This window comes from Caloenas nicobarica, chromosome 3 (assembly GCF_036013445.1).
Source record: "Caloenas nicobarica isolate bCalNic1 chromosome 3, bCalNic1.hap1, whole genome shotgun sequence".
In the NCBI taxonomy this organism is placed as follows: domain Eukaryota; kingdom Metazoa; phylum Chordata; class Aves; order Columbiformes; family Columbidae; genus Caloenas; species Caloenas nicobarica.
Genome location: NC_088247.1, coordinates 93736262 through 93746782, shown reverse-complemented (window position 1 = coordinate 93746782; position 10521 = coordinate 93736262). Strand labels below are relative to the sequence as shown.

The 10521-nt window shown below is 39.6% G+C and overlaps 1 protein-coding gene across 1 annotated transcript in view; it reads left to right on the top strand.

Moving 5' to 3' along the window:
• The first annotated feature begins 62 nt into the window (after positions 1–62).
• Positions 63–10521, top strand: part of CAMKMT (calmodulin-lysine N-methyltransferase) — a 221104-nt gene continuing 210645 nt past the window's right edge. The window contains exons 1-2 of the mRNA XM_065631758.1: positions 63–191; positions 5955–6118. Coding sequence (XP_065487830.1) covers positions 93–191; positions 5955–6118 — 263 coding nt within the window. The 5' untranslated portion in view covers positions 63–92. The remainder of the gene's footprint in view (positions 192–5954; positions 6119–10521) is intronic.

Sequence of the window (10521 nt, the reverse complement as noted above, 5' to 3'; positions counted from 1 at the left end):
TCGGCCCGGCAGCCGCTAGAAGCTCAGCCGCGAATCCCGGCCGGCCAGGGCAGCGCTCCCGCCGCTGCAGCTCCGGCGCTGCCCGCCACCGCATGGCCGAGGCTGCCGGCTCTCCGCACAGCCCCGCCGCGGGCAGCTGCGAGGCGAGCGGTGGGGGAGCGGCGAGAGCCCGCTGGCGGCTGCTCGGACAGGTAGGGGGAGCCCGCGGGCGGGCGGGGCTGCCGGGGCGGGCGGGCGGCGCGTCCCTGCGGAACGGCGCTCCCCGCTCCTGCCGCGGCGGCGCGTTGTGCCGGGGGGGCGTTGGTGCCTCTTCGCGTCCCTCAGCGCTGGGCTCCCGCCGCCCCGGGTCCATGTGGCCGGTAACGCGCAGCGGCTGAGGGCCCGGGCTCTGCCCTGGGCGGGGGTGCCGGTGACTCGCGGCGGCGAGGGAAGGCGAGCTGCGGAGAGCCGCCCGCAGCCCTGGCGGCGGCACCGCGAGCAGCAGTACGCTGGGGCTTGCCGAGGGATTCTGCAGTCCTCTTCCTAGAAACATAATAAATACACAGATACACATATATACACGCATGGCTCTTCAAAGCGCGCCCTCAGTAGACGCCAGAGCAGCCTGTGGTCTCACAAGCAGCGTTAACGGGAGGAGGGCCGGCAGCCCCCGGCGCCTGGGGGCACCAGCTCGGTGTTGCCAGGCCGTGGTTTGACACCTTCCGTCGCTGCCGCTGCAGTTGGTTGGTGTAGCTGCTACCAAATTCCCGCTCTTTGCACCCCCCCAGCTGGCTTTCGTGGGGAGCTGGGGGGAGACCCCCTCACTGGGCAGCAGAAACTGAGCCTCACCCGCAGCGGGGGCGGTCTGGTGAGCGGGGGGGCTGTGCCTGGGGGAGGAGGAGGAGGAGGAGGAGGAAGCAGCAGCGAGCGGCTACACCTGCGCTCCAGGTGAGCAGCACTCGCCAGCTCCGGCCTTCCATGCTTTTGTGGACCCTTTAGGAACAGCGCAAGGTTGGAACGGGATTCCTCTGCAGACGAGCATAAAGCAAAAGGCTTAAAAACGTGAATCAGTTTCGTTAGTTGTGGTTGCTATCGGAGGTGATATTTATAGCCCTAATTTAAATGTTTAGTTTTGTGCAAATGGATGGCATGGCGAGCGCTCCCCGAGAAGGCAGCGGGGCTGGCAGGGGCACCGCGCTGCGCTTGGGTAACAGAGCGGGAGGCGTGGGGAGGTTAATGTTGGCGTTTTCTTTGTGTGTGTTTTTTGGTTTGTAAATTACCCAGTCCTGTTCAACAGGACGAGCTTCTGTTTCATTATATTCTAAAGCAGGAAATGTCAAAGTTATTGGTAAGAAGAGCAGGTTTGTGTGTAGTTTTCCATTCCAGCAGACTATGTAGGCTGTGCTCTATGGCTATACAAGCTTTTATTTGTTTTCAACATACTGTCTCCGGCATATCCCTGTCCCTTAAAACAATGAAGAACTTTTCATAACAATCAAATTGGGGTTTGTGGGTGCGCATGTAGGTATTTGGGGAGAGGGCTTCCATTTCTTCCTAAAACTACATGTGTCTGTGACCTTTTCCTCTGCAGATTCCCTGGGTTTTTCCATGTTTTTAGCTCTTCTGTTGATTTTTATATGGTATGATGAGCAAGGATCAATTTAATCTTACTGGTACATCTGAAGTAAAAATCAGTTCTGCACTTTTTACTACAGTGATGTTCAGATCTATCTATGGATTGGGAGAAGGTGTCAACCTTCCTTTATATCCATCTTTAAAGAAGCACTGTCCAAGGGTTTCTTACAGTGCTTTTAAAAACGTTTTTCATACTGCTTATAATAACGCCTTACTTGAAATCAGTTCTGTGGTGTGTTTATGTATTGAATTTGATTTCATTCAATGCATACACAAATTGATTTGCTATGGTAAGGATGCTTGAGAGCGTGCTTGCTGATTTAATTAAGAAAAAAGCCCTTTTATCAGGTATCCTATGAAGCTAGCATAAAAAGCCAGGAGTTTGTTTAATTATCTGTGTGTTCTTTATCAATAGAGTGGTTTATGTATGTACTGAGTTTAAAGTTTGGCAATATTTCTAAACTTAGCTTGTCAGACTCAAGGAAAATATTTTTTGCTTAAAACAAAATGCTTAGGTAAGTTACACGTCATGTGCATTTATAACTGACCGAAGTTAGGCTAAGGCTAACTCTAAGGCTCTGTTTTGAGCTCTACCAGTCTATGCAATTGATGACATTATCCAGTCTGTAGTTCTTATAGCAGGGAAGTTAGAGGAATAGGCATAAATTAACTCCCTCCCTGTACGTACACATGCTCCCCATAGAAAGCTTAATGAATGCTTTACTGAAATCTCTAAGCTTTATATATTTATCCTGCCTGTTGCTGTCTTATTTTTCTTCCTTCTCACCTGTTAATGTACTTTAGCTTCCAAACTGAAAAAATAAAAGCTAAAGTGAGGAAAGAGCAGTGGCTTATTTTTATTTATTTATCTACCCACTTACCTATTTATTTATTTTTCTGAACATAAAAACTTCAAAACCAATTTTTCTTCCCTTCCTGCCACTCTGTGTGAAGAGTGCAGATCTTTTTCCATGTTTTTGTTAGCCTTGAGTTTGTAAATTGTTTACAGTTGAATAAAAGAGTTTGATAAATAAACTACTTGTAAAAATAAACAATTCGCAGCCCTAGTGATGATATTTAGAGATGGTGAGATTGTAAATTATGCTGCAGCTGATCATGGAGAAACTTTCTTGCATGTACAAAATAGTTGTGTTCCCGTCAGTGCCATAGAACTTAGTTAGAACTTAGTGGAGGTTTGTAGACCGTTAGCTATTACAGAATTTGGCTTTTAGGACAACTAAGCTATGCACAATGACATATAACAAAAAAATACAGGGAATTTCAGGTGACTGCCTTTCTCCATATGTGGGTTTGTTTGTGTTTGTTTTGTTTTGTTTTTTAAGAGAGATCAAACATTTTTAGATTTTACAGGAAGTCCTAAATGTGGCCCTAATATTGTCATTAAATATCAAGGGCCTGCAATTAAGATCTGTGGTAATATTTTGCTAGAATCTTTCTAAAACAGGAGACAGTTTGGTTATGCTTTTAAAAATTTATTTATTTATTTTAAAGTCTTGTGTGTTAATGAAGAAAGAATTGCCTTAGAATTCTATATTTCTAGGTGAAGTTAGAGAGAAAAGAAAATGCAAGTTTGAGAGAGGGAAAACTGCAAGGTATATGTGTGAACTTGCATTGTTTTTTGTTTCGTTCAGGGTTTTTTTGTCATTCTTGGAATTTTTTTCTTTTAAGGAACCTAATTTTTGGAACAGAATCTTGCATTACAAAACCTAAAATATTATTTATTTAGGTAATATTTGTATGCACGATCAGTGTACAAGCCCAACACTTGCGTACACCTGTAAAGATCTTGTGCAGAAGATGGGGCCTTTCAGTACTGAAAGAGGATCTCGAAGAGAGTGAAACAAAGCTTCTGGAAGTTTTTAGAATAAAAATATGCAGAGAAAGTTAACTGAAAGTTACTGAGGGAGGAGATAAAGTGGCCACCAGCCCCAGCCAAAGGACAGTGGTGTCTGGTGATTTGTTCCTCACCAGAGTTCTTTCTCTTTGCCCTCACGAAAACCAAGAATTGTGTCTATTCTGCTGAGAAGCCTTTAGCTTTTGATATTAGCTACTGGGTTTATAGATCCCTGGGACTTGTTCATATATCATGGCAGTGTGCAGGAAGTCAGGGAGCTTCGCCTTTATTGGAAAGACATCATGAAAATAGAGAAGACTGTCTTTCAACATATCCAAAACATTATTATGAGTTTAAATAAGTTTGTCACCTTCTGGCTGTTGTTAGTGGGTTATCCTATAGCAGCAGCAGCATCATATCTTTGTAGCTTGTAACACAATTGTGATGCTTTTAGGAACTGACTTAAGGGAAAAAAATATTTTGATCCTTATGTAAAAATACAGAATTAGATATAAATAATGTAACGTTCTTCCTTTGTGCTCTGTTTTCTCTGTTATATTTAGGTTTTTAGAAGATCTGACCTGCTGTTGTAATTTTTGCATTTTAGACCTCTTTATTTTAGTTGGAGTCTTTGGGAGAAATGTTTTATTGAGTACCCAAATGCTCATGAGATTTTCTGCTAACCCAGAGAATACATTTTACAAAGTGGTTGGAAGGTGTCTCTGTAGAACAAAAACCTGAAAACAGAAAAGTTGTTGTCATTGCCGGATTTTTTTTCCTCTTAGTAATGGCTTGCCTTTGCTTTAAAAAAGGCCCTTAAACAACATGGTTTTCTGAAAATTAGATCTTGGTGGTTTTCTTTAGTTGTCAAGCTGGTCCATTTTGTTTCCAGGCATGCCACTATTATATGAAGGTTTTAATTCTGCTAATCATGTATTTGGTTCTCCTGTTTTACTGTTTTTGTGATTTCCTTCATATATGTATTTTTCCCATGTGTTGCAGAAGTAGAAGAAACAGTGTGGACATGACACAGCTGTTTTTAATGCTTTGATGAAAATACTTGTGCCTTTCCTATGCTGAGACGTGGCAATGAAAATAGATCCAAAAGCAGTAAGCCTGATGCATCAGACCTGCTGTTAGAAACTAACAAGCCTAACAAACACAATTACTCTGCTCACATATGTAGCATTTCTAACTATTCTGCAAAATAACAGGTCATGTCACCAAATTGTGAGGCTGTTGGATGCATGTGCATTTCTAGTTAAAGTGCAGTTGACAAAGGTTGGATGTAGCAAAAAAATGACTGCCCCTTTATCTTGTTGTACACATCCCATATGCAAAGCTTCCATTCCAAGTTTCATAATCCTGGAGAGCTGCTTCTCTTTTAGCTCTGGTTGGCAAAAATCTAAATTGTGCTGCTTTCCTACTGAAATAGAGCTATTCCTTGTAGCTCTGTCTGTTTATAGGGCCGAGTTTATTTTCTGTTCCTTTTTCTTTATCACTGTGGACTGCTTATACACCTTCATTTTAAATGTGCAATGCCAATTATTTATCTATTCCGTCCAATGTTAGGAGAAAGAAGCTAAACCCAGGGCATCTCTCCTTCCACATCACTGACCTAAAGAATAAGTAAGCCCTTTTGTCTGGCAGGGAGATGCTGTTGGTTCTCTGTGCATCGATACCGCTCAAACGAGCTGGGTGCTGGGTTGTCCCAGATGGGGGAGTTGGTTCCTCGCTCCCCAAAGACACGGTTGAGTGCAGGGGACTGTGCAGGACAGAGAGCCCACGTTTTCGCTTTCCCGAACAAGCGTTTTAATCATGTCGCTATTGCACAACATGCAGATGGCCACTGCCACGAATCCTTCAGTCTCTTAGTGCTGAGCTTGGTGCTGTCAGTGTATTTTGGGGATGGTGCAGAGGGTGGCTAATGCACCAGTCCCCCCCAGAGGGCCTTGGCAAGGGACCATGTGGTTGTGGCATCTGAAAGTCTCGAGCCTGGGACAGGCAGCAAGTTTGGCAGCAGTTCTGCAACTGTGCAGCAGCTGACGAGCTAGGATGTCGTCTACCTGGCAAACACATATTGCTCAGATTTTTTTAATCTATAGGAACAGTGAGTGGCACAGAATGTTTTGATGGGAGATAAGGAAGAACCCAGTCTACCTCTCTGATTCTGGCGTGAGTTCACTGGAGCTGGAGTTAAAGCAACTTTGTGTACTTATAAGCACAGTACATTTGCTTTACAGTTCTTGAGGTATAATATATATGAGACATAATAAATTTATAACCCACTCTCTTGACCCCTACCATCAACACTACTGTTATTTTTCTCAGGCTTGACATACTTGGACTAGTTATTCATAGCTATTAGCTAAGAGCATAGCTGTTATGGTTGATTTCAGACTTGCCTCTTCAGTTAAATAAGCCTGTGTTTGTTATTTTTTTGGAAGTTTTAGTCTTAATGTTTAATTTGTTCTTCATTTCAAAGGTCCTGAAGAAAAAGCACTTGAAAGATGTGCATCTCCAACAAGTGTCTGTAAGAAGGTTCGCATCGTTCAATCTCTTTTCAATAGAAGACCATAATACAGAAGAAACTGGGACCTGGGTTCAGTATAAAAGCATCTTTTATCCTGAGTATAGTGTGTCCTTAAGGTAACTATCATTTAAGTTTTAAGTACTTCCTAAGATCTTGTACAGGCCTCAAATATAAAACTCATTAGTCATTCTGATAGTGTTTTATATAACTGGGGCATAGTTTACAAATAAACTGTTAGATGTTATCTTTAGTTGTTGGTTACAGTAAGCAGCTTGTCTGTTGTGTTTGTGTTGTGCCTTTTTTTTTTTTAATGCATTTCACTGAAGCGGCAGAGCTTGAATCAAAATACCAATGATTTTACCTATAACAGAATGCAAATAGGAGCATTTATTTTATATTTTTAATAATAGGATGTAAAAAAAGTGAACACTGGTAATCTTAAAAAAATTTAACGACATGATTTTATTCATAAAGTTTTAAAACGTTTTTGGTAGTGATCTTTATTCAATTTTCTTAATAGTTCTTGTAAAAATGATAATTTGGAAGCCAATTTGCAATACAAAAGAATAAGAAAATTCCTCTTCCTATAGAAATGGTTTATGTCTAATGAAGAAATCTGTTTTGTATTAGAACAGGTGAAAACAAATGAAGATATCTGCATTAGAAAAACAAAACCAAAAACCCAAGGACACCTCACCTCAAAAAAAACACACTCAAAAAAACCCGACACCAAAAACCCGCCAAAAACTAAGCCCCCCAAACCCTTTGAAAGAGTGTTAATGAATTCTCAGTAGCCTTAGCAAAACAGAAAAGTTTATAGCTCCCATTCATTACTATGTATTGTTCTGGGTTGGTTGGTTGGTTTTTTTTCCTCTTTCTCCCCTTTTTTCCTGCTTTGGTTATCTTTTCCTTGTTCAGTTTTCTACATATCTATAACTTGATTTTGCCTCAACGGGTATCATTGCAACAGTAACTTAAGCATTTCTGCATCAGTACTTGTTTTGCAGCCCCTAATTAGCCTTGCTGAGGGTGTAGGATTTTGTGTTCTGTGCACAGTAGACGATATGCTGGAGAACCTGAGTCATTGAAATTGTGAAGTTCGTTTTTATTTAACTAGGACCTTTAAATTAAAGTCAGTCTTGGAAACTGAGATCTAACACAAAGAAGTGACCATCATTAAGTGACATTTTTGAAAGGTTATAAAACAAAACAACAAGAAAACAACAACAAAACCCAACAAAATAAAACCAACCAAACAAAAAATCCAACCCTGCAACACTTCATGCAGATTGCCTTAAATTTGCAGATGGGTGAAAAGTGAAACACAAAATTGTTTAGAGCTTTGTAAAGCCTTCGTTTTCCAAGTTTATACTTAGTGATAGTAGAAGGCTTCAAAAGAAAACTTTTCCAGTTTGTAATAGCAGTAGGCACAGCGTTTCTGCTGTCTGGACTTTTCCAGTGAACTGCTAGAGAATGCTGCAGATTGATCCAGATCCTCAGAGTTTACCTCATCTCCTGTGCAGTGTCTCTGTTCCCTGGTTTTATTTCTTCAGAGGCACACTGGTAATGGGAAATGTGAGTTGTTTAGGTAGAATTTAGGCTGAGCAAGTCTGCCATCCTTCACACTGCACTCCTGAACTTCTTCATTCAGTCTCCTCAGTTCACTACCATGGTCTGCAACACACAGTGTCACTTACTTGATTTACTAGTTATGGGAATTTTAAGGTAGGAGGTGATCTGGGGTTCACCTCTGCCAGCAGCACAAAAGCGAAGGGAATGTCAGCCTGATCTTGCTCTGACATTTGGTATTTGTGCACTTCTGTTTCCATCACTTCCCATGTCATAATTTTATTATTTTTTTTTATTTGGCTAATAGTAGCTTCATTAGTAATAGGACACAGCTCAAACTGTAAACTGTGAACCAGTATGTTTGTTTGTGCATGATTTTATTTTTGGTGATCGTTATATAGTATTCTAAGTATGGGGATTTTTTTTTTTACCTTTTATGTTTCTCTGAGCTTACCCAGTAGAAATGACAGTTTCTGTGCTAGAGCAGGCTCACATTGAGTTTCAAAAACTGTGTTTGAGGAGAATAGGAAGATTTTCTCTTGTATTTTGTTCCTTTCTAGAATATACTAAGTGATCTATAAAAATGATAAGCACTGATTGTTTTAGGAATAATGATCAGAATTTACTTACACTTCTATATTGAAATGTTTTCTCTCTGTATTGAAGCAGTGGCAATAGATGGCATATACTTATTATTTCAGGATATTGCAGGATGGTGAAGAAGGCAAGGAGAAAAAACTACCTGTGTATTTTGCCAGCGGCAGAGTATAAATACCTGCAACAAAATCCGCTTTACCTTAAGTCCGTATTAAATAAAGTGCCTTCCCTGTTTTTGCAGAAGTAGCAATTTAAGATGGTAAACATAACAGTTTAACGTACATAACAGAGCAACATTTCTTCTCACTGAAACTTACGTATCTAGAAGAGATCGTGGAGTAACATTCCTGGATCTTTGAGAATTGATCATGTGTTAGAAACTTGAAGATACTCTGTATGTCTGACAGCCTTCCCTTCATTTTTCTCCTCCCATTGGCAAAATATTAATTATCATAATTTTCATCAATAGAAGCAATTTTAACAAGATAACAAGAGCATATTATTACCATATTATTAACAATAACATCAATCAAGTAAACCCAGAACAGTGCATTTGAGTAGGAGAGCGCTTTTTATATATCTTTTTGTCAGGAAAAAATTGTTGCTACAGCCCCTCTAAAATCTTGACAAAAGTGTGTTTGAATTTGCATCTACATATGTTTTCCTTATGCATTAACATCTTCTTGAGAAAGCTCATTGCATATGTTGGATGTTAAAAGGATTGTCAGCTAGTATCTTGACAAGACTAAATGCTTAAGAAAGTTCATAAGGTTGTTACTGGCTTTTGGCAAAGAGTATAAAGGTCAAGCTGTATCAGTTCAAGGGCTATCAAAACTGATCAAATTGTATATTCAGATATGCTATGACCTAGCTGGAATTACTGCTCTAGAGGGATGTGGGGGGCAGTTTGTTAGACAAATAGAAGCTTTGGTAGGAGCTACCAGTCATGTGCATGCTTTTCTGAACTACTTCTTCTTTTAATAAGCTTCTGTTTTTCTGACCAAATTCAGGCTGTGTTGACATTTGGAAAAGAATGCTTATTGCATGTTTTTCTGTCACTAGTTTATTTTTAGAATCATTCTTAATAACAAATCTTCTGAAGTAGGAAGCCAGAAGCACCAATGTAAGGCAATTTTTGCCTAAAAAATTTAAGCTGAATTTGTGTGTCATTTTGACTAGATCCATGAAGTGACAACATCATTGACTCATATTAAAAATCTCCATAACTCCTCTGGTTAAACAGTGATCTCTAGTGTGCTTAATGAAATGTAGATTCACAATCCATGGTGGAAGGTGGTCTCTTGAAGTTTGTGTAGGTACTAAGTTGCTTCACAGTGTCTCTGTGGTGAGTCTGAGTGTGATTTTTGTTAGCAATGAAAGATGTGTCAACATGAAATTTCTTGTGTTATAATTCAGAATCTCATTTGATTAATCTCATTTGGATTTTTACCATATTTCATGCTCCTACACACTACGTCCTTGCCGTGATGGTATGAGTGACTACGTACATGAAATTGCTCTCTAGTGTTGTTTGCAATTAATGTTAGTCAAAAAATAAATCCTTGATGTGACAGGAAGTCAGCCTGGGAATCGGGCTGAATGTTTATGGCAGTCTAACATGGAGGATGTGGAGTCTTGCTGCAGTTTTCACATTCAAATTTGGATACAGTAAACTGAAGTAATCTAGTCTGCATGTCAAAAACATAAACCTCATTTTTAGTGAAATTTCTTGTAAGCTTGAAGTGGAAAAAAGGTGTCTTTCATTACAGATATTATCTGGCTTTCTGTATCTTTTCTCCATTAAAAGGATGTTTTTATTCATAAAACTTTAATATTTATTTTTTAATTTTGTTCAGGTTATTTTAAACGTTGGGAGTATTTTACTTTGCTGTTAAAAATTATGCATGTTCTAAATACATGTTTTCTTGGTGATAAGAAGATACATAGTAGAGCCATTTAAAAATGTTTGTTTAATATTGCATTTCTAAATCCTTCTATTCTTAGTCAGGAAAGTGCTTTTAAATTTAAATTTGTTATGAATAGTTTTAGCAATGAAGTTATTATAGATCATAAAGATGCAGTGTCTCACTGAAGATGGTGTCTGTCTTTTAGACAGGAAAATTATTCTTTTATTAGAGTTAAAAAAGGAGCAATCAATATCTTCAAATCTTCTATTTCAGGATATGGATTTACTTTAAAATTGTAGGCTCATTTTAAGCAATTAGAGAAGAAATAAGTTATTTCTGTGGTAAAGTATTTTCCATTGATCAGTCATTTGATGCTTCAAATACTGAAATGCAGAACTTAAAAGAAAATGTCAGCAGCTTACAGGACGGGTTAAATCTTTGTAAAG